General features: G+C 36.9%; 1 protein-coding gene across 6 annotated transcripts in view; it reads left to right on the top strand.

The window, feature by feature from the left end:
- The window catches only part of STAU2 (staufen double-stranded RNA binding protein 2), a 170,983-nt gene that overhangs the window by 50,242 nt on the left and 96,973 nt on the right, over window positions 1-23,768 (top strand). For all 6 annotated transcript variants that reach the window (XM_038126854.1, XM_038126855.1, XM_038126852.1 and 3 more), the window contains 6 exons: window positions 2,594-2,753; window positions 6,241-6,348; window positions 12,319-12,531; window positions 14,913-15,050; window positions 18,241-18,372; window positions 22,379-22,439. In XM_038126854.1, the coding sequence (XP_037982782.1) occupies window positions 2,594-2,753; window positions 6,241-6,348; window positions 12,319-12,531; window positions 14,913-15,050; window positions 18,241-18,372; window positions 22,379-22,439 (812 nt within the window). The remainder of the gene's footprint in view (window positions 1-2,593; window positions 2,754-6,240; window positions 6,349-12,318; window positions 12,532-14,912; window positions 15,051-18,240; window positions 18,373-22,378; window positions 22,440-23,768) is intronic.

Here is a 23,768-nt window from a genome sequence, read left to right as displayed (position 1 = left end):
TCATACTATCAGTGCTGTGTTACAACTCTGCTTGAGGCCAAGGAGAGCAAGAAAAATTTAATCAAAACCATGTAAAAGCCTAATCATTCTGGTGATGCCAAAGAGCTGCATGAGGCTCTAGAGCCACAGGCTGAATATCATTTTTCCTTATTATCACATAAATAGCTCCCTAAACACTCTTTAAAAGAAAAGGTGGGGAGGGGAGAGGGAAAAAGAGAAGGCTTGTTGTGGGATTTGAGTTTATAAAGTGGATTAAGTTCATGTGCTTTCCTCCTTTGCAGGCAGCGGGGAGAAAGGTAGGTCTAGTAACTCAACAGGAAACAGGAACTTCTGATGGATATTGTATTTTCCCTAAATCTAGGTAGTTGCTAACAGCACCACCTCATTTTTTTTCTCTTCAAAGAGGATTGTGAAGTAATGAGGCGGGACATGCTTTCAAGGTGCCTACTGCTTTTGCATGACACAGCGTGTCTTATGCTAAGCAGCAGCCAACACATGCAGCCATTTCCAGTTCTGCATCTTCTGGGATGGTGGGAATATTCCTGGAACTCTTCAAGGAACTGTTGCTGCAGGGAAAAGAGAATTACAGGAGGCTGTGGCTTCTGGTAGGCTCTAGCAGCTCCCAGTGAGCTTTGTCAGCTGCTCCTGGTCAAAAGCTGCGTTGAACTTTCCTTCCAGTCATCTGATTAGAGAGGGTCAAGCACCCTCTCAGCAGGTACTAGGGAAGAGCACATGTAAGTGCAGGGCCCAGAGCACTGCTCCCAGAGACAGCCAGCAAGCACAGCAGATTGCACAGCAGAAGATGCAGAAGGGAGTTGGAAACTCTGCTGAGGATGGGGTTGTGCTCAGCAGTGCTGGTGATGCACTACCTGGCACAGTTCCTAGCACCATCTGGAGCAGCTCTCCTGTTACATCAGAGACCTTGAGTCAGAGCTAGCTCCAGAGCTCTAGCTAGGCTGTAGAGATAGTGGTCTTGTCTGCAGGAAGTGTGCCATGTCGGAGAATTTGTGTTACCAAGTAAAGAAGATGCAGGAAGATGTCAACAAACTGCTGACATCACTAGATCAAGTGAGTAAGAGATCAGCTGGATCTTCTCTAAGACCCTGCAAGTACAAGAGCGTGAATTCCCAGCCATACCAAAGGCGGAGCAGGCAGAGTCAGTGCTAATTGGGCTGGAAAATTGGGAGGGAGTCCTGTGATGGAAGAGATGGAAGCTGGTAATTTTTGGCACTGGGAGGAAGTTTTCTGCTCCATCTGCAAATCTGCAACCATATCAGTGCCAAGTGTTTGAATTCCATTAGACATGTAGGAACTTTGTAATAGTTTTCCAGAAAGTGTGGTCTGACACTAGAACAGGTCATCCAGAGATGTTGTGGAATCTCCATCCTTGGAGACTTCCACAATACCTTGGACAAGGCAGTGTAACTTCAGATCTTGACCATGTTCTGGATGCTGCTTTGGACCAGATAACCTCCAGAAGCCTTTCCAGCTGGAGTTATTATATAATTTTATGAAAATGTTACATAAGCAAAAGTATTTCCAGGCCTTCATAATTCTCAATAAGTGTGTTAAACTGTAAACAGTGTTAAACTGTAAACAAGAATGAAAAGTAAATACCCACTTTTTGCATGTCATAGAGGCAATTTAGCTCACTCCTCCAAGGCCCTATAGCCAGAGGTATGTGTGAGCCAGTGTTATGCTTGGTTCTTTCCATATAAGTGTAGTTTTAGAATTAGGGACAAAGTTCAGGGACACTGAGGCCAGAGTACTTACTCACAGTTGTCTGCTTCTGAAGTGTGCTGCTCTCTGGTCAACTTTTTATTTTGTTTTATAGTTGAAATGACTGGGTTACATTTATTAATGAAAATTCAGATAGTCGTAATATAAAAAATTGCCTCCATGTCCACAGATGAAAGTGGAGAGAACACACTTTTAAGAGGATCCTTTAAGAGGAATAAGGAAAATAGAATACTGTGTTTGATTGAATCTGGGTTGAGTCAATCTAGTTTTGTTGTGATGGACCTTGCTCTTGTCCATGCTTTCGGAATCCTGGAATCCTGAGCTTTCTTACATTGCTGTAAAATATGAACAAGTTATTTGTCGAGTGAGGATCCATTTCTGCTAGGTGTATTCTCTGTCATCTGACATCTAAGGGACTTTGTTGTCCCTTAGAGCTGAGCTATGATGACAGGTTTCATACGAACAACCTCACAGTCCTTCTTCCTCCATACCACTTGTCTGTGGGACAGGAGTTGTCTTACAGGCAGGGCTTCCACTGGAGCTTTTGATTCTCCTTGGGTTTCATCTTCTCAAGACTCAAACCAAGAGGAGAGCAGAGCTAGGCTGTTGGGCTGATAAATAGTGGAGCTCATTGCAGAGCTCCACAAATGTAGGTGAAGAGTTGGTTTGCACATAGGAGCTGCTGTCAAGAGTTACCACTTGGCTTGCTGAGGAACTGTCCATGCATTTGAGTCCCAGGTCTTATTCTGGGAGAAAAGATAATGTTTTATCTCCAAATAGTACTCTATTTGACTTAAAATGGATGTGTAGAACTCCTAACATGTATTGTTTTCTTTTCATTACTTTCTTCCAGGTATCACTGCCCAGTGCCTAAAATTTTCTATGTCCAGTTAACTGTTGGCAACAGTGAGTTTTTTGGTGAAGGAAAGACTCGTCAAGCTGCTAGACATAATGCTGCAATGAAGGCCCTTCAAGCTCTTCAGAATGAGCCTATTCCAGAAAAATTACCTCAGGTCTGTGCTTCAGGAAACTTTTTTTTTTTAATAACTTGCTTTTTTACTGCTATGTCTTTAAGTAGCATATATTGCTGCTTAAAAATTGAAATGTTGTGTCATATTTTAAAAAGCACTGAACAGAAAAATTATTCTCAGAATAATCTTTCTAAATTGAAAGCAAAAATATAATACCATTTCCCAGTCAAAGAAGCCAAGTGCTTGCAAGACCTCTGGGAGCAGCTAAAGACCACTTGGGATACTGTAGGTTCTCCACAGCAGGTGTGTGTTTGCAGGAGACTAAGTTGAATCCTCAGTCAAGTAAATCTCTGTGGCTTGATTATGCTGAGGTTAAGGGGTACTGGTTGCAGGTATAGTCATGAACAGCATCTCTGTCACTTCATGGGTTAGAGCTGTAGGTGGCTGGAGAAGGCTGGAGGTAACACTTTGCCAAGATCATGATGGAGGGAGTACAAAGTGTTGCACTGTGTAGAGCTGAGTGTAGCTCTCCAGAGAACTGGAGCCTGATTGAAATAGAGTTTAAGGGCTTCTTGGTGCCAAAGTTCAGGCTCCTCCCTGCTGCTGTCCGTGAGAAGTGCACACAGGGCATCATGCAGTGGTGGGGTGTGCTTTCTCCATGGGACATGGTTCGTCTTCGTAAAACTGTATTTCCTTCAGCAAAACTGTCCAGCTTGTTTTTCTATGGAAGATGATTGATTCATTGCTCCTCAAACATCAGGCATGGATCAGAGCCAGTACACATCCTCCATTATGAGGTTGAGCCTCATTCTTCCCCACTCCCTGACAGTGTGCTCCTGAGGGAGCAAGGACAGACCTGCTGGTACCCATCTAGTAATCCCATTAGTAACTCAGTGAACTTGACTGGAATGGGATCCATGGAATATAGCACAGTTCTTACTTACGTAGGTCAATCTTTTGGCCTTCATGGCCATCCTTAACACAGCCTTCTGTATATTCTTCTTCCATTTCAAACTATAATTTTTTCCTTTTATTAGAAAAAACTTAATAAAGGATAAAATCTTTTATCCATATTAAACCACTGAAAAGGAGTATTGCCATCTTAATACCTAACTGGGCAAATGTGTAGAAGAGCATAAGGTGAGCAGAAGCAAGAAGCAATCAGCCAGCAGGGCAGGGCTGCTGGTGAATGTGCTTTCACAAAGAGCTATTGTGTGTCTGCCAAAGCCCTTCTGCTGTCTCATAGATGTGAGGCTAAGAAAGGCCTTACAATTAAGGTGTCAGTTGTGGGAATGAGGATCAAATTTAAATCCAGAGTGCCTGAGACAGTCGTGAACATATTTTATCTTCCTAAGGCTTGAAACTTTATTGCTCAGTACTAATGTCTGAACCTTGATCCTTCCTTTTCTCCACTGACTGTTAGGTTCTCTACTATGTTTGGTGGAAAAAATATGCAGTTAAATTGTAGGGGCAGAAGGGACAATGAGGGATTTTCTGGATAGATGTGTTTGTATTGATCATGAAAATTTAAACTATAGTTTCTAGATTAGACTATACATATCTAGTTAAACTAGAGAACAGCTAGAAAACTTAAACATTCTTAACTAGAAGGCTTGCTGACAGTCCAGTGGGCATTATATAATTTTATGTAAATTATGCCACTGTTTGATTATTCTTCATTTCAAAGATAATTTGTGAGGTATTTATTTTTGAATTAATTTAGCTTCATTTTCTATTTAATTGGTGTTTTCTTAAGTTTGCTAAATGTAACCAACAGATATCAAAAATCTCTCCTGCATATATATTTAGAGATAAGTGTTTTTTAATTTTTTGTAGAACTGATTGTTTTCGTAGTGTCTCAGTGCAAAGTTGTTTTTTCTAATCTGTAGTTTGTTCTCTAGGGTTTTTTTGCCAGCTTTTTTGATTATCAGTGTCCTTTAGAAAGCACAAACTTAACTGAATAAAATATCAAGTAATATTCTCACTAAGGTTTTTTACAGAATAGTAGCATCCCATTCTTTATAGCCACAATTTTTTCCCCTTTTAAATATTGTCCTTTAACTCTGCTAATATTTTTCAGTGAAACTAGTCAGTGCTTTGCTTGTCCTGTAAGTAATGATCTACATTCTTGATTTCAGAGGTACTTTAATTTCATTACATTAAATGAGCTAGAGGTCCTACATAATTTCATTGTAACTACTCTTGTTATTGTTTTGCACATCAGCTCTTTTTTTTTTCTGGAGTTTCTATAAACTTTATAATATTTTGGTTTGTATTTAGCTCCATGTAAATGGCTTTTTTCAGAATCAGAATTTTGCAACAATTTCATGAGACAAAAGGTGTTCCGTGTTCTGCATGCTGTAGCTGACTGCTGGATTTTTGGCACTGTGTTATCTTAAAGATTAATATAATAAGAGTTAAAAAAGGGTTGATAAAAGATACATAAAATTCATTGTAATGTGAAGAACCTAGTGCTTTTTTAATGTTGTTTTAGAACTGTGGTATCTGGATTTTGTAGCTATGCTGGTGGCTGAAGATTTAGATCAGACTTTGTTATGTAAGATGGGAGCTCTGCAGGAATCCACCTAATTCAGCACAAGTGTCTTTGATGTTTACCTCCACTAATAAAAAAATTAGGAGTCTGGCCAAGGTTACATGGTTGTTGAGAGATCCCAGTTTGAAGTATTTCAGAGCTTTGCTGTTTGAAAATAACTGGAAGTGAAGCCTCTGAGAACTAAAGAAATGTGGCCTGGGGGACAAACACCAAAGGCAGTAGTTGCAAAAGGCAAAACTCTGACTGATCCTGGTGCTAATGGTTGTGTGAGAAAATTTAGATTTACCTGAAGAGTAAAGCAAAGCTGAATTTTAGGCAAAATAATGTTTCATGTGCCTTTTGGTTTTTTATCTCTTTGCCTCTCTGTTTGTTATGTTCCTATGGATAAATAAATAATGTTCTGTGTTGAGCAAGCTGTTCTCTGTCACTACCTTTTCACACTGGTCATGACTCCCAGAGGGAAGTTGATGGAGGGGCCATTAACCAGCTGGACCTGCTGAGGACACCTGTAACCTGGTGACCCAGTCAGAGTGTGGGGGTGATTGACTGAATTTCTTCTGAGAGAAGTACAGTCTTCTGTACTTTCCAACAAGCACAGATTTTCTCCTTGCTTAGAAGGGGTACCCACAGAGAGCCTGAGAAATGGATCAAAAGATCTGTTTGATCCACGTTTGACACAAGTGTGTACTCAGACAATTGTTATCCAAGGCATTAATAAGACTAACATCCAGAGTTGCTGTTTATAATTAATTTATAAGTTAAGATGTATATGTTCCTTTGTTGTGAAGCACAAGCCCAATATATATGGCTTCAGTCAGCAGATGTCTGATAATGGGATGCTGAGATGGATGTACAAATGCTGATTTACAGCTGACAGGAGACTTCAAAAGTCTTTGAGAAAATGGGGGGAGGACGATATTATATTTTGTTGATCTTATAAGAATTGTGGTATGATTATGTATGCATCATTTTCAGAATGGAGAAACAGGAAAAGAATCAGAAGAAGATAAAGATGCAAACAAATCTGAGATCAGTGTAGTGTTTGAAATTGCTTTGAAGCGCAATATACCTGTCACTTTCGAGGTACGTGTTACATTTTTATCTGTGTTACATATTTATCTTGCTAAGAAAGTATTAAAAAAAGGTACTACTAAAACTCAACACATAATATTCATGTATGAAAAATATGTATTTAATATTCATGGGAATGATACAAAAAAATTGTCAGTGTTTCAGAGTCTAAGACAATGACATTTTACTGGTAAAATAAATGCTCTTTCAGAACTTTTTGAGCTCTAATATTTGGTTGCAAACACTTGGATGGCAGAAAGACAATTAAACCATTTTCTGTACAGAGCTGTGGGATTAGAATCTGTAGCCACACTCAATCTGATTTGAAATAATCTTCAAAAGAGTTAGCCAAAGTCTTTGCTTTAACTGTTGGCATTCATACGCTAGAAAAGTTCCAGATGAAACATTTCACCTTCAGTGTGCTGTCTTCAGAAAGTCATGAGTATCTTCCACTCTGATTCTGTTTCACTTATCTATTTCCACTTGAGCGTTCACGAGTTTTTTTTGTTTGTTTCGTATGATTTTATCTATGAATCCACTTCTGACACCTTTGTTTACCTGAAGTAATAAAGAGCATTTGGAATAGCTCCAGTGCTATCAATGAAGCAACTATGGGAGAGTGAGTGATACTAACAGGATTTTGTTTCCGATGAGAAAGTTCTCACAAAATCTTCTTGTAAGAAAATAACATTGTTGTAGTAGGAAGCACCAGATTTTCAAGCTGGTTTGGATTGTTGTTTTATTTATTTTTTTTATGCAGAAAATGCTAATGTAAATGGCCTTTTATTATTTTATTTTTCTGCATTTTGTTTTACATTTAAACTGAGTCTGCATGAAAGATGTGGATAGTGCTTATACTGGTGATGGTTATATTCTCCAGTGCTTTTTCCTGTTAAAGTATAGGCATGTATTTGCATGTGAAAAGAATCAAAACCCCTAAGCTGTGGCATGCCTTGCAGTGTGCTGTATGCAGTTTACTGACTGTCCCTGAATTGGCCAACGTCAAATAAGCTATTTGGATCTTCTTAGAAATCTGAGAAATCTCTCAGAAGGTAGGTAAGAAAGACAAAGAATATTATTCATGACTAAGGAATTCCTCAGTATAGCAAAGGCATAGATGCTTCATATATATGGTCTATGTGATATGGACGAATTAGAATGCTAAGAGAATGTAAAATCTAGAGGATAAAACTGGGGTGTCTGGGGCTCTTGGTGTATCAGTTTGCCACTACATGTCAATCACCCAACTCTTAGCTAAGAACAGACATAATGGAAACACATGCTTGTGTTTCAAAAAGGAAGCTCGTAGTTAATGTCTCAGTTTTCAAACATTATTTTCTACCTTAAACATTTAAAAATATTTAGAATAGTTCCATACCAATCAATGCACTAAAATGTAAGGAGTTGTGTGGTCACTGGTCACAGAGGAGCTTTGAAGCTGTAAAGAAAAGAGGGGTAGTGCTTTGAATGTCTTCTTCACTCCTGTTTGAGCTTATTCAAGGGAGGGCATTTGGTAAGGAGAGAGTGAAGGCAGAACTACTTTGTAAGGAAAAATCTAATGTGTCACTTGCCAAAGAATGTTAGCAACATTGAAAAAAGACAGTTTTTTGCTCTCCTGACAGATTTTGTGTTATTTCCTCCCTTTAAATCTAAATATAGGTGACATTCTCAAATAGAGTTTTGATTGAACTCGGTTCTGGCTTACTTTTCAATAAAACTGCTAAGCAATTATGGATAATCCCCAGGATCTGATGTTTCTAATAGGATTTTATTCACTAATGGTCTTGTGTTATTCCAGGCAGGCATCAAAGCTTTTTCTAGCTTTTATTTTGTGTGTGGTAGCTATAAAATGATCTGCCTTCTCTTCATCTGACAAAGCTTTAGCCAATGTTCCAACAGTGCTGGGTTATGCAACAAAGTAATGATCATAAATATATATTAAGTTCTATGTAAACATGTCCTCAGAATTGCACGAGGGGTGAACAGTCCTGTTTTGTGTTATGTGGCTAGTTTTAATTGTCTAGGAACTTTAAGATGATTTAAACAAACTTTCTATCTACTAATTTATTAAATAAAAACATTCAGTTGTAACAAGGAACAAGCTTTACTCCATACTTGACACTGGTGCATTCCTAGCTAACTTTGATTCATCAACTTTTAAATCAAAATGCAACTGCTTTAAGGCATTTGTGGCGTTCCCAATGAACAGTTTTTAAGGATGACTACAGAAGTGATTGCTGTAGGAATTATTAGAGTAGCTGTAGATAGGTCAGTTCACTTCTTATTCCCGCCTTGACAGTAGGCTAAAAGCGTGCTTTTTTCTTTTTTTATTTTTAATAGATACGGTTTTTTTCCTTATTTGTCAGTAAGTATTCCTTATTTGTCAGTAGATGAGTCTCAAAGACATAACTGAGGTCAACAGCTTCAGGTATTAGAACACATTGGGGTGTTTCAGATTGCCGTTTTATTTTCAGTATTTTTCTTTGGGTTGCAGTGTTATTTCTTTAGACTAGCAAATATAACAATGTTTTTTTAATTCTTAGTATCAGGAGTGAAGGCATACAGTGCCTAAACAGGCAAATTTTCTGCCCCTCCATCCCTGTCCAGTGTTCTGCTGGAAAGTGTTCTTAAGTCCCAGTTTTATCACAGTAAGATTCTGCAGAGAATTATCAGAGATTCTGTGTTTTGAACCAGGGACTGGCCAAATTGCAGGCTCTGGGAGAATAGTTCTCAGCAGGAAATTTCACACCTATCTGCCTTCTGCTGTCCTGGGGATTAAAGCTTTGGATGGCTGACTACTGAGTAACTCTCATTTGAGTTTTGCAGAATGGTCACCCTTCTCACTGCGGTTTTTACACTTTGACATTTAGACTCTTTTCTTTTTTCTTTATTTTTTTCCTTTGTAACTGGGAAAATCTGGTGAGTCTGCCTGCACAAGCTCCTGGAAATATATTGATATTTTAATATCTTATAAATAATCATGTATTCATAGATGTAGGCGACATGGGTTTTTTGATCTGATTTCTGTCTCCTCTAGTCTTGGAGGGAGTTTAATGTCCATTTAATCTTGTCCTAATCCTTTGAATTTTTTACCTGGCATCTTATTAATAATTAAAGCAGTGTTACTCTTTCACTGTAATCATACTTCTGTTTTTCATTTGTCAGCATGATTCATTAAGTTGAGCCAAATTCATTCTTGATGTAACTTGACCTTAGATGTGTTTTGGCCCCATGTGTTTTCTCTTGGTGTAATTATTCTTTAAATCCATGGAACAGAAAAAGAAAAGTGTATTGAACTGTCACCCTTAATCAAATTCTCAGCTCTGAATTAGCCATGATTAGGTCCACAGGTCGTATCTTTTAACTGAGGAAATAGTTTAATGTCCTAATGTGTATAGTGTTCTTAGATAGCAAAGGTTGAATTTCTTTTTGGTGTTTTCTGTCCCAAGGCTCATAGCAAAACTGTTTGAAATCATATGGAGTTAGAAGATCTGAAATCTGGGGTTAACCAGAAATGTTGTTAGGTAATTTTTTTTTTTTTGCTTAATTACCAAATTTGGATGTTTAGCTTGATCCGGATCCCATCGGAATCCTTTGGGGATCATTCCATTGACAATACAGACTTTTTTCCATTTACACACTAACAAAGATACAGTTTTTAATGTTTTCCAGTCAATTATTTACCTTGTGTCACATACTTAAAATTTAAAAGATGAAAAACATACCAGAATGCATTAGTTTTATAATAAGAAATATGTTTTTGTGTCTATGAAAATATAATCTGGTTTTGTATTAACATTCTTTGTCTCATATATATGTATATATTTGTGTGCATTTATATAAATATGAGAAAACTTATATAAACTAATATTTTAGGAACTCAGCAATTATATTACTTAACCAAGTTATTTTTTCCTTTTTCATCTGGTCAGTATAGACATTCCTGTATATTTTATTAATATGCTATATTGCATGTAAAGACAAACACCTATATAACAGTATTAGTAGAACCACAGAAAGATTAAGGACCTTAGTAAGGTTAATTTAGCTATGTTTTACAGCAAGCATGTTGTAATACTTGGATAACAAAGTACAGGGATGGTTTGAGGTGCTGTAAAATCGAGTGGGAATTCTGCAGTGCGATGAAGGTTCTCAGCACGGACACGATGCCCAACTGTGTCTGAGAGCAGGAGATGCTGGCACTGGGCTCATTCCAGCTCCTGTGCAGGCACTGCAGCATCCTGGGGCTCAGTGCATTGAAAGCACTGCTGCCTTCTCATGTGTTCAAGCATTAGTGAGCAACTTCCAAGCGAGGCAGTGTTGAAAACACTTCTGAAATTAATACCTGGAATCTTAAAGTGGGAACACTCCTGGATTACAACAGAAAAATCCCATTCTGGCATAGATGTCATCTTATTCTGGGAAAACGGGACAAAGTTGTCTGTTAATTTTAATTTTGTGTCTTTTCATTGATATATGCTGTGGTAATTGTATTTGTTGGGTGAAGCTGCCACAAAAGAGAACTTAAAAAAGAAATACAAGCCTAAGGAGACCTCATTACAGTGCAACAGCAAAACTAAATAATGCAAGGGACATGACCTTGATAAAAAGAACTTTAATACAAAACATGTTGTAATAATGTTAAAATTGAAGGTTTGAGCTATTAAAACTATAGTTATTACACTAAGAAGGCCCTGGTACCTTTAGCTCAGTTCCTGTTCCCCTCCCTCCTCAACCTAAAGAGACATTACTCTTCTTCAACAAACATTACTCTTCTTCAATTGATATAATTCCATCAAATGAAAAAAAATTTGTATTTATATTGATTTTGAAGATATTATAAAGAGATGCCTGTCAGATACTCTAATGTCTCCTTATACATATTACCTATAACAAAGATTAAATTAGGTAGCTGCTTCCGCCCATCAAGCAAAATAACTGAACCTTTTCCCAAATGAGGTCTCTTAATTTCTGATAGACATTGTCCAGACCGGTAAATGGTGCGTGCATACATGAAGAGATGGATGGCTATCCTAGCACTTGCAGTGCTCTGATTTGGGGGTGAATACATCCAAGCATCAGCCTTCTGAAAGGAGCTGTGTGTGTGCATGTGTGTATGTGTATATGTACGTATGTATGTAAAACTGAAGACAGAGAAACAGCTAAAGGAAGGTACAGCGTTCAGAACTTAATTTCTTTCCATATTACTATAACTTGTTGGAGTGAAGTACTTCAATTGGGTTTTCTTATTGTTGTACTAAATGTGTTTGGAAGGGAATGAATAAATGAATATTTTTCAGAAATAATTGGCTTTTGTGTGAGTTATGGTGGCTCTTCTGGTAATTCTTTTCAGTACTGTTGGGAGGGACAGATGAGAGTCATGGAGGCAAGAATGTGTCAGCCTTTCAAATGTATGGCATATTGCTCTGAGCTGTGTAATCTGGCAAGGCAGGAGTTGAGAGCAGGAATCCAGCCTGTACCTATTGAGACTGAAGCTTGGGACTATGAACATACAATGGTTTGATGAGAATAGATAAAAATTATAAACAGGTTGAGGTAATGCCAAATTAATAGTTTTGAATATGTTATGTGTAAAGAAATAGTCAAAGCCTGGTAGACCTTCATGGATTTATTTGCTTTAGTATGTGAAGCACCTTGCACAGAAAAAAACTATTAGCCTTGGTTTAAATATGCATAATTGTTATGTATTGTGTTGTTCTATAAATCTTTAAAAATGTAGGTCTGCTGTTATTTTCTGTGAAATACTGAATATGGTGGTTAGATTTGCTTTATCCAACTAGTCTTAATTTTCTGTCCTCAAACCTCGTGCTGTCATTAATACTTGTTCAAGTTCTATGAAAACCAATCTAATGCCTTCAGTTAGCAGGAAAACTGGACTAGTAATAAGTTCATTGCAAGATAACAAACATTAGGTTATCTTCTGGTAGGGTGTTTTGACTCAGTGTTCCTTTCTCTTAAAAGGTGATTAAAGAAAGTGGACCTCCTCACATGAAGAGCTTTGTTACACGAGTTACAGTAGGAGAATTCACTGCAGAAGGAGAAGGCAACAGTAAGAAACTCTCAAAGAAACGTGCTGCAATGGCTGTACTACAAGAACTTAAGAAACTTCCTCCTCTTCCTGTGATTGAAAAGCCAAAACTTTACTTTAAAAAGCGTCCAAAAACAATATTGAAGGTATGTGTCCACCTTTGACGCAATTAAGAATGTTTGCTCAGAAAGTAACAGTCAGATTTAAAATCAAGAAAGGCTTATTTGTCATTTTCTGTCAATATTGTTACACTTGCTTGTTACTGTCAATATTGTTACTTGTTTGTCTGTGCTAATATGCCTGGGCTTTTTTTAAATTCTGAGAATGCTGTGGGATTCTCAAACAGAATGGCTTGTAAATAGCTCACATCACTGAGGTCTTCAAGGGTTTGGTTCAGGTCCAGTGGAGGATCAAGCCCTCTAAGCAACTCTGTCCAGCCATGTGAAGTTTTAGCATCATCTCCTCAGAGAATCCCTTCTAGCATATCTAGTGGTTCTCTCCCTGGGCTCTCTCCACTCCCCAGTTTGAAGAGGGAGAGAGATACACAAAAAAGTAAATTAATGGGATTCTACTTTAGTGCTTCAATACTTTACTAAAAGTTTTGACCATTAAAAATCTGTATACTCAGGATAAAAGTGCAGAGTTCTCAAAGAACAGCCACCAGAAAACCACTTAAAAATAAGCAAATACTTTGGAGTGTGCAAAACTGGTTTTGGAAAATGTACAAAAGACTTATTTGCCTTCAAAACAGAATAAATGATTTTTCAGGAAAACTTAGATTAATTAGATACCTGTCTCCTATTAAAATCATGGAGATCTAATTCTCAGAAACTTATATGAAAAAGTGGGCAGGAAAATGATTTAATGGAAAACCATCAGCATTAATGCAGCTTTAAAACTGGAAGATTGGAAAAGTCTTTTGGCTTTACTTTCACCAAACATCTTGGAAAGTTTTTCTCAAGACAAAGATGCTAAGGGTATCATAATGAAAAGATTTCTTATATTACCATATACCATTTGCCATTACAAACTTAAATTTAATTATACACAGTTGGCCTTGTTAGAAAGGGACATTAATTGTCAAAATAAGCTGAATATGTAGATGGTTTTTATTTTTTGAATATCCAAACTTCTGAAATGCTTTCAATGTGCCCATTTCTTTCAATTTAACTTGCATATGTTTTGAGCATAAAAAAAAGTGGCTAAAAAAACTTAGTTTTATTTGCATGTATATTTACGAGGCTGTGTCTTATGGCCTGCTCTTTATTTAGCCTGCTCTGCATTTTGTCTCTGCCTGGCTTCTTGCCCACACAGCTGCCCTTGTGTATGACATTGTCTTAGCTCTTTCACCTACATCTTCTCTAACTACTTCAGCAGTTACAATATGTAGGATTTGCTGCACAGCTTTCTAAATATAATATCCCTCTCTGGTCTTTGCCTTCAGTTGCTGATCATTTCTTCAGTTTCCTAAACACTTGTTTGTTATTTGAGAAGCTCAAGCAAGCATGAGTGCTCATCTTCTCTTAGCCTGCAAATGGTTTCATAAAAGAGAAATAGCTTCATAACATAATAACAATTTTACATTCAAATGCCATTTACATTTGCAAGTGCATTCTTTATGTTATCCTATATAAATCAGTTAAGTATGACTTCAGATAAATTTTTGTGGGTCTTAATTTCTTCTTAAAATCTACAAACAAATATTTTTGTAGCTTTGTGCTTTGAAAGAGCATTTGCTGTGTGAGCAATAATTCATTAAAAGAATTTCAGAGCTAGAGAGTTTTCAAGGACTGTAGTTTTTCCCCTGTCTGTGTAATCTTGGAAAGACCACTGTCAGTCCTTATGTTTCCCTGGCATGAGATCCATTCCCCCACCAACCATACTTTTGGATATGTTATTGTGAGGATTATTGCCTGTTAAGCATTTAAAATACTTTATGGGTTGTTCATCATAAGCAACAATTCTAGGGTAGATTCATACGACACACAGAGTAAACCCTCTGCACCTTTAGTTGCAAGTTGCATTGTGGGATGGAAGGCCTGGAGTGCTGAGAAGGAAAGCAGGAAGGCTGGAAGAGGAAGCATCCTTATGCATGGCAAATGGTTTTTGTCCCATTTTAGATCCCACCTCTTCTCAGTGTAGTGCATGTTCCAGCATTGTGGCAAGCTATTTTAAGGGGTTAATGGGAAGGGTCCTAGAAACAGGGCAGTAAGATATAACTGACTAATGAATCTGCTAATTTTCATCCATCCTTATGAGGACCTCCACAGATAGGAGAGGGTTTTCGTAGCTTGCCGATGCAAGGCATACACATACCTGCAGCAATGGCAGACAAGTTCTTTCCACAGCTTTGAGCCTGAGGATTCTTATCTTTTGTCTCATGATCAGAAAATGGAACGTAAGTTACTTCTTATTCTCTCAAAGGGAGTATTACAAAAGAGAGAATCCTAGTAAATGTTATTGAAGCAATGTAGTAGTTATAAGAATATATACTGAAATAATGGTTCTTTCCTTAATCCTGGTTTAGACTGGACCAGAATATGGTCAAGGAATGAATCCCATCAGTCGTTTGGCTCAGATCCAACAGGCCAAAAAGGAGAAGGAGCCAGAGTATGTTCTTCTTTCAGAGAGAGGAATGCCTCGCCGTCGAGAATTTGTTATGCAGGTATCATTTGTGTCATGTTAGAGATAATGGCCTTGCTAAGTGTTTTGTTCAAACTCAAGCAAAATGGTGGCATAATATGAAGTGGAACTCCTTCTGTTTAGCTTTTTGCCTTGCTGTCAGATATACAGAAATAGTATGAAATACAGTATCAGAAAGCCTGTCTAAGCTTTCTTCTTTCTCTTAGTGAAACAAATGGCAGTTGAATTATGTGCCCTCTAGATGCTTTTCATGTGTTTTACATTATTTTACACTCTTTTTTTTTGTTTCACCTGATTGTTATTGTCCTTATTCCTGATGGTTTATGATTTATTTACTTTTACTTGTCTTTTTGGAAAAAAAATAAAACTGGGCTGGTGTTGATCTGACGATTCCAGCAATACCTAGTATTCTGAAATATGGACATTAATATCTCCATATTACCAGGCATTTTGGCTTAAAAAAATAGTGTTGTAAATTTTTTTCAGATTTCCAGTTTCTTTGTGACTTTGTTATCTCTGAAATACAATAAAAAAGCCAACCACATGTTTTAGACTCTCTTCTGACTGGACCTAATACTGAAACAGTAGATCATTAAAATTCCTTTCAAATTTAAATTAAGAACATGTACAAAAATTTGGCATGACTGTGATATTTTGTTAGATAACACAATAGCAGGTTGAGAAAGATTAGAATCAGGAAAGGATTCTGCATTCTTATGTTTTCACTCAAGGGTAATTTTGTGACGGAACAACTCGGAACAGCATGTTTTGACTTGTTGTCTACCAACCCCACCAAAATGTCACTTCTGATCACAAGCAAAATTTATGATGTTCCAGCACCTCCTTCTCCAGAAAATTAGTTATGTTTTTAATTCAATCTCTAAGTTCTTCCTTCATGTCTATGAAGATAAACTAGTGATCTTAATTTTCTTGGACGTAAGTGGTCTTTCTTCATGGTTTATTATTTTTCTCTCTGAAGAAAGAAAAAGTATTGTGTTCTTTTGTTGCAAAATCTTTTTTTTTTTTAATATAAACTTGGATTTCTAACATTTTATGAGACCTGAAAGTATTTGAAAAAGAGTGATCCTGTCACAGAAAAGCTCATTTCCCTTTCTTAGACCCCCATGGGACTGTCCACAGTTGGTAGTTGCTGTGTGAAGCCTCAGCAGAGCAGTGTAACACAGCGCAGTATTAGAATGATGGGCTGGAAGTTTAGTTTTCTGTTGGAGGAGTGTCAATAATGGCAGAGTCTTTGGTTTGTATAAAAAGGAATCGTAAAAGCAGTGAATATGTAGAAGATTCCTGTATCTAAGAAAGTTTGTGAAAGAAGGAGTCAAAGAAACTCCACAGAGCAGTTGCTTTGTTACAAATACTTTTAAACTCCATTTTCACCCTTGTGTAATATCTTCACACTAAAATTATTCTGCTATTTATCCCACCTTCAGGAAGTCTCAGTGGATTCCTTATGACATACAGAAAACCTTATCAGAATAAAATACCTTTGTATAAACTACTTAAACCATGTTTTCATTTAATTTAATTGAATGTGGAAGTAAAATATCCAGAGATAATATGTTCATTTTTATCTGTCACACAAAGAGCAAGTTTAGATGTGATGAAATGGATCCAATTACTTGTCCTGGCTACTAGATAAACAGAAGAAAACCTCTGATGACATTAGCTGGTGTTCTGTTCCCAAAGTTAATTTCAGAAAGCTCTTTCTCTTTGTAGTCAGGCCTTTAATCCTTGATAGAGGTTATAATAATAGCTAAACCAGTTTTACAGGTCTGAGAAATAGCACCACATTGATTTATTGTGAGCTATGTTATAAATTATCTTTTTGTCTTGTCCCATTAAAGTCCCTCAATTTTATTGCATATAAACTTGTAGCAGATTGGCTATTTTCTAATTGTTATTGTGAACTGCATAGAAGTAAGGTTTATATTTCAAGATTATTAATATTTTTGGCTTAGGTAGATGAATCTTTTTGCCTAATGATGTATATATATGTACTTTGAAGGGATATTCACGATTATTATTTATTTACATCCTCTTCTTAATATTTAGAATTAAGAGTATTTGAGTAAAGAAGAGTTTAAACTTTTAGGAAAATACATATATGATAAATTAAGGAAAGTGAAGAATTATTGAATGACATAAACTACTAAATATAATTTATATTTATTTAGCATTTGTATGCCTTTTCTTACATTTTTTTAAAGCTCCTTCCAAACTGTTTCTGGTCTTTGACCTCTTGGGTTTTTCTTTTGTTATTCAGATCATCTTGATGATTTTTATTATTTTTATTTGATTTTTATTTCCTCTTTTGACATGGTTTTGAAACTGTGCACTATTTTGAGACACAATTTGGCAAACAGAAGAGCTTAATGGACCGAGCAAAATACACTCCTCAAAGAGCTATGAATAGCAATGAGAGTGCTCATGTCACAAACCAGACACAAACAGCTCCAAGAGTTTTAAGAATGGTACCAAAGCCAAGGATTAAGTTGGAGCCACACAATTTGTGGATATCCATTACCTACAGTTTGTCCTTATTTTGGGGTTTTAATTTCTCCTGGTTTTATGAGAGGCATCATGTTTGTCAGAAAACCTCTGTACTGTACAGACCACAGGTGCACTGAGAGCCTTCTTTCCAAGGACTGTTTGGATCAAAGCTTATCAGGTGTAAGCAGTTCCAGCCTCTGTGTTCTTTGCAGTGCAACAAAGTGGGAGGAAGGCAAATGTGGTTTTCATTCTTCTTTAGAAGCCACTCTTGTTAAATCTCAAGTCTGTTTGTCTCTCCATTGTTCTGCATACTGTCCTGATGATGCTGGGGAGCTGCTGCAGGCAACATTCCTGCCTACAAGAAAGAGGAAGTACAGACCCTGGGGCAATTCCAGTGTTAACAGAATGGGGGAGAGGTTCATGAGGGAGAATGAGGGTGACACGGAGGCTGGTGGAAGTGAGAGGCAACTGTGTGTGCACTGAGATGCAGAAAAATGTAGCTCTTGCGTATGAGTTTGGTGATCTGAAAAATCTAAACAAGCCCTTCTAAGTGAATACTGTAGTCCCCTTTTGCATGTTGTAGCTTTTTAAAGAATGCATCTTCATCAAAAGAGCTGACAGCTGTTGATAAATCAGCAAGGGTATTATATGATGATATTAAGGAGTCTTGCATTTATCATTATTATGATCAATATTTTCTTTTTAAGGTAAAAGTAGGCAATGACATTACTACTGGAACAGGCCCAAACAAGAAAATAGCTAAAAGAAATGCAGCAGAAGCGATGTTGCTACAGCTGGGATACAAAGCCTCTACTCCTCTTCAAGACCAGACGGAAAAGGTGAGAACCAATTGTTGTATTGCCCACAATTTACCTTTGTCTAGGTTTTTAAGCTGTATCAGCTAATCACTTAGTAAAACTGGAAGCTTAAGCCTGTGCACACCCTGTTTTAGGGAGTTGCTTGTCACAGATTAGCCTTTGTTTAGCTACATCTCTCCAGCTACCCTTAGTATTAAGTGCAGCCTCTGCTCCTGTGAGAGTAATTAGGAACAGGAACAGAGTTCTATAGAATAGTGTGAGTGCAAAAGTGTTCATGTGATCCATGCACCTATTTCTACGTACAAATCAGGATGAATGTACCCCTTGCTTTTATTCCATTTTGGGCATTCATGAGAGCCCAAAGGAACAGAAGGAACAGAAAGGAACAACGTTAGTAACTTTCATGTATGAAGTAGTAATCAATGTTTATCTTCCCATTGCATGTGCACTAAAACATTACAGAAAAATAATGGCCTTTTCACATTTGATGACTGATAAAGAAAATGTATATAACTTTTTTTTTTAATGATGAAGGAATTGCATTTTAAATTCATATGTGTTGCAAGTATGTATTTCCACGTTAGCTATCTGTAACTTAGCACTCCTGTCTTAAATTTGTTGATTAGGGCTTTTGTAACCAAACTTGGCTGTTAAAGTTTTGCCTTTTGTTTTCTGAAAAGATACTTGGTAAGGTATTTGACTAAGCTGTGGACCCTAAACAGCTTCTGTCATATACAGGCTCACTGCATGTATATATTTTGATAATTTACTGTGGCTGCACTAGGTAGCCAACAGAATGTTCTGTTGGGCTTTTCTAGGACTACATAATAAATCTGAATATAGTATATATGTACACATCTATGTATATGTAAATATGAAGATATTCTGTTCTATGTGTTCTGTATTCCTAACCAGGAAAAAAGAAATACTGTACTGGTTACTTGACCCCACCTTCTTCTGTTTCACTCTCCTTTGAGAGTAGCAGCAGTATGTGTGCTGTTCACACTCACCTTCACTATGTTCTTCACAATATGTCTTAATCATAGACAAGTGTGAAATACTCTAAACAGAGTACTTGGAAGCTGGACGTTGTTCCTAGTGAGAACACACTGTGCAGACATGGCTATTTAAAAAATAGCTTCTGAATGAGTCAAATGATAATTCATTTTCACCAGAATGCTGAGACATTTCTGCTGTAGAATATACTCCCTATGGTATAAAACATTTTTCTTCACTGCCAATTTTGCCAAATAGCTTTAATTAAAAAAAAAAAAACCAAAACAAAACACCAAGTCAAAACAGAAAAATCAAATTTTTTATTCTAATATGAAAACATAGATTTTCATTCTTGAATTTTAAATTGGCTGAACTAATTTTACTCAGTATTTTTCAGAGATAAAGCCTGAAAAAAGTCAGCCCACAACATAGTTTCTTTGGAGAGTTCTACATAGAGGAAACTTGTGGTTACATTGAAATCCTTACCAAAAAAATTGAGTGGCTAAAAAGGGATGCTGCTGCTTTGTTTCCCTACATTTATTAAGCTATTGCTTACAAGTGCATTGTCTTTAGAAAATCAGACTTAATTGCATACTTGTAGATGTAGACATTTTAGGATTGGTGGACTAGTGTACAATGGCCTAGTATTATTCTGAATACAATGAACAAATGTTACTGTATCCAAAAAATGTGAAGTAGTCAACTTTTATGTAGTGGCAGTATCATAACAAAACCATAACAAATTTTTAAAGCTTTGTTGGGGTTTAAGGACATGAACTATCTAGAGCATCTGGTTTTATCTTCTGTATATATGTCTGGACATATTTGGAGATGCACAAGTTAGTTTGTGTAGCTGAAGGAATTTTAACTCTCAAACTCAACTATGGTGGAGAAGAGGGAAAATAGCCCTTAGATCTCTATCAATTTAAGCATTGCAAAATTCCTTGCATATAAATTGCACAATAAAGATATACCCTTAGAAGATACTTGTTTCACTGTTTGAATCCAAAATGGGTCCCAGTTTAGATTAGCTGATGTAGTAGGTTGGCATCTAAATAGATAATTTTCACCTGTATATTTTTTGATGATGTTAAAAAACACAATTCTTTTTTCCCCTGCGCCCCCTTTTCCTCAAGTTCTTCCATTCCATTATTCCTCCCTTAAAAAATAAGCAAAACCAAATGCAGTGGGGTTTTTTTCCTTAACCCTGGTACATAAAATGTGACTGTGTTTATTGTTTTAATGGAGACCTAAGAGCGTTATGAGAGCAATGTGTAGTGCTGATGGCAGCACAAGTAATCCGGGTAATGTAAAAAAGTAAAGGCTCTGCTCTTTTCTGGGTTAAACTGATTCCTGAAAGAAATCAGTAATGGTTGTGCAGAGCCTTGAAGAGAGCAGTTTGGAGGTATGCTGGGCGGCATTTTGCAGTTGTCAGAATTTTAGCTCGATGGATGAGAATGGAGAGTTGTAATAATTTTTTCACGTTTCCATCTTTTTGTTTCTTCTTGCTACTTGTGTTCTCTTAGAAAGAAGAAAACCAAGGTAGATTGCTTTCATGTGAGGAAGCAGTACTAAGAATCACTTACTCATAGAGGAATTGCTAAATTCCCTGTCATGATCAAGTTAATAAACAATAAAAAAGAGAAGAATGAGGAAAGTTGGATATCTCTTATTGTAACAGTGTACTTGTGCTGGTATCATTTTACAGATGGTTAGGATGGATTCCTGACAAAACCATGCTTTTGTTAACAGCAGTAAATAGGAACATATTTATAGCTTTCATATTGCTTACTCATATGAAGAACTGTTGTCACCTGTATTTTCAAATATACTTATTACCTGCTTCATAATATGAATAAAACAAGTTATATGAAATTAAAGTGTATGGGTGTAGGTGACCAGTTTGAAAGCTGACTGTAATGCCTGTCCTCCTTTTCCATCAAATATCTCCCATTTTCACTGCACATTGCCAAGGCACTTTGGGATGTACATGATGATGAAGAGCAGGGAAACAATCATTGAAATACCCGCTTTTCATAGTGTGCTCTCTCATCCTCTTTTCCAAGTAAAATGTATCATCTAGCGGTCTGTATTATGACATGGTAGTAATCTAAACAGTCTTAATGCAGCCTCTGAGATGCAGAGGCAGATTTCAGCTGGTTGATTTTCCTTCTCATCTCTTTCGCTTTACAACACCATCTTCGAGAGCAAATGATTGCAAATTTGTTCTGGCATATAGCCTGCTTTGCTGTGAGGTTTTCTGTTTGCATAGAAAATCCCAGTGAAATCTGAAAAGGATCATTCTTTTCACATTCATAGAGCTGGTTGTCAATAGCTCCTAAGTAATGAGGAAGCTCGGACTTTTTTATCCAGTTTTTTACATAAACCTAGAACATTGCCATCTTATTTACTGTGTAAATCTCAGTAGTGGCTTCATTTTCAACATCTGTGTTAATTGTTCCCCTTTTCCATGTCAGAGTCATACCCAGTATTAAACATAGTAATATTAATTTGAAGACAATTAGCTTCCTCAAAAATATATTAAAATAATAGAAAATTGCAATCATTTTTACTTCCACTTCAGTGACTAAATTGATTCCTAACAAGTAAATATTTTTAAATTACACCCAAAGTACTTTATAGTGTTTACACATTCCTTCATAGGCAGTAATTAGGATTTTCTTGTTTTAGAATGTAATTTCTCTGTTGACTGTTTATGTTTTCAGTTGAGAGCTGCTTAAAACATTTAATTTTATTTAAGTCTGATTTGGTAACATATTGAGTTGAACCTAATCCTTGGGGAAACATTTATATTTCAGTGTTAGGCAATAGTTGTTAATGTTTACTCATGAAGGGTACATTACTCAAATAACCTATCTTAGGCAAAAATTGAGTTAACAAAATTTTGTGAACAGATGTGGCAGTCTCAGCTCATCCTTTTTAGTATATTTCAACTAAATTTATAAACAGGAATGTTTTGTTTAGGGAGCAGTTTGCTCTTTACTTACTTATCTTTTTCTACCTGTTTCAGCTTGGAGAAAACAAAAGTTGGAATGGCCAAAATGTTGGGTTTCCTGAGCCAACAAGTAATAGTAAGTATTAGTTTCTAAATTTATATTGATATTTATTTATCTTTATCTCTGTATGATTTGGATTATCCAAGGCAATTGAAATGCTTTTTGTAAATATTTCTGGGGTTTTGTTGCAATTAGATGAATTAACCCGAGTGTCCTGTGTGTGAGTGTAGGTATGAACAAGTGCAGAAACAGGGAAATTTTTATCTATTAATTGAATCATTGAATCTTGCAGTTTGTAAGGGATTTTAGGAGGTCACCAAAACTGCTTGCTCAAAGCACAGTCAGTGCAGAGTTGAGATATGGTTGCTTATGACTTTTTAACAGTTCTTGATGAAGATTCCGTAGCAATGAAGGTTCTGTAGCTTCTCTGGGCAGCCTGTTTCAGTGCTTAACTGTCTTCACATTGATTTTTTCCCCCTTTTATTCTTGTCAGAACATCTCCTGTTTGTTTATGACTATCATCTCCTGTTCTTCTGCTATATACCTCAGTAATGTGCCTGGCTCCATCTTTTCTGACAACCTCTGCTTAGATATCAGAAGGCTGCTTTTGGGTCCCAACAGATTTCCATTATCTACCTAGACTCTAAAATCACAGCTTAGAGATAAGGATGCTGTGGGAGGCATGATGTCAAAATCCTTGCTAAAGCCAAGGTAAATGACATCCACTGCTCTCCATTCATAAAACCAGTCATTTTATCATGAAAGACAATCATACTCTGCCCACAAATGGCTTTAAGAGGACTGCATGATTTTCCCAGTGACCAGATTGAGGCTGACCGGCCTGCCTTTTCTGAGTATAAGGCATTTCTCCAGGCACTGGAGATTTCTTCTGATCTCCATGACTTTTTGCAGAGAACAGAGAGTGGCCTCATAATGATGCTGATTCTTGGTTGAATCAGCAAGCTATGTCCCATTTCATCCAATGGATGCACAGGAGGTTCCACCTGAATATGAGGAAGAACTTTACTGTCCAGGTGGATGAGCACTGGAACAGGTTGCCCAGAGAGGTTATGGAGTCTCCTTTACTGGAGATATTCAAGAACCATCTGGACACAATCCTGTGCCATGTGTTCTGGAATGACCCTGTTTGAGCAGAGGGATTAGACCAGATGACCCACTATGGTCCCTCCCAACCTGACCCAGTCCACAATTCTGTGATTTATATGGGCCGATTTCTAGCTTTTCTCACAACATCCCTGACTTTGATGAGGTTCTGCTACTGGTAGTTCCTCTCTTCTTTGAGCTTTGTCTATAAGACACAAAAGCCCAAGAAACCTTGTTGGTGAAGATTGAATTCTGTTTCACTGCAAGAGGTAAAGAATAGGACAGAACTTGATGAGTTAA

The sequence above is a fragment of the Motacilla alba genome, chromosome 2, assembly GCF_015832195.1.
Source record: "Motacilla alba alba isolate MOTALB_02 chromosome 2, Motacilla_alba_V1.0_pri, whole genome shotgun sequence".
NCBI lineage: Eukaryota > Metazoa > Chordata > Aves > Passeriformes > Motacillidae > Motacilla > Motacilla alba.
The sequence above is the reverse complement of the archived record's forward strand: the minus strand, read 5'-3'. Positions and strand labels throughout refer to the sequence as shown.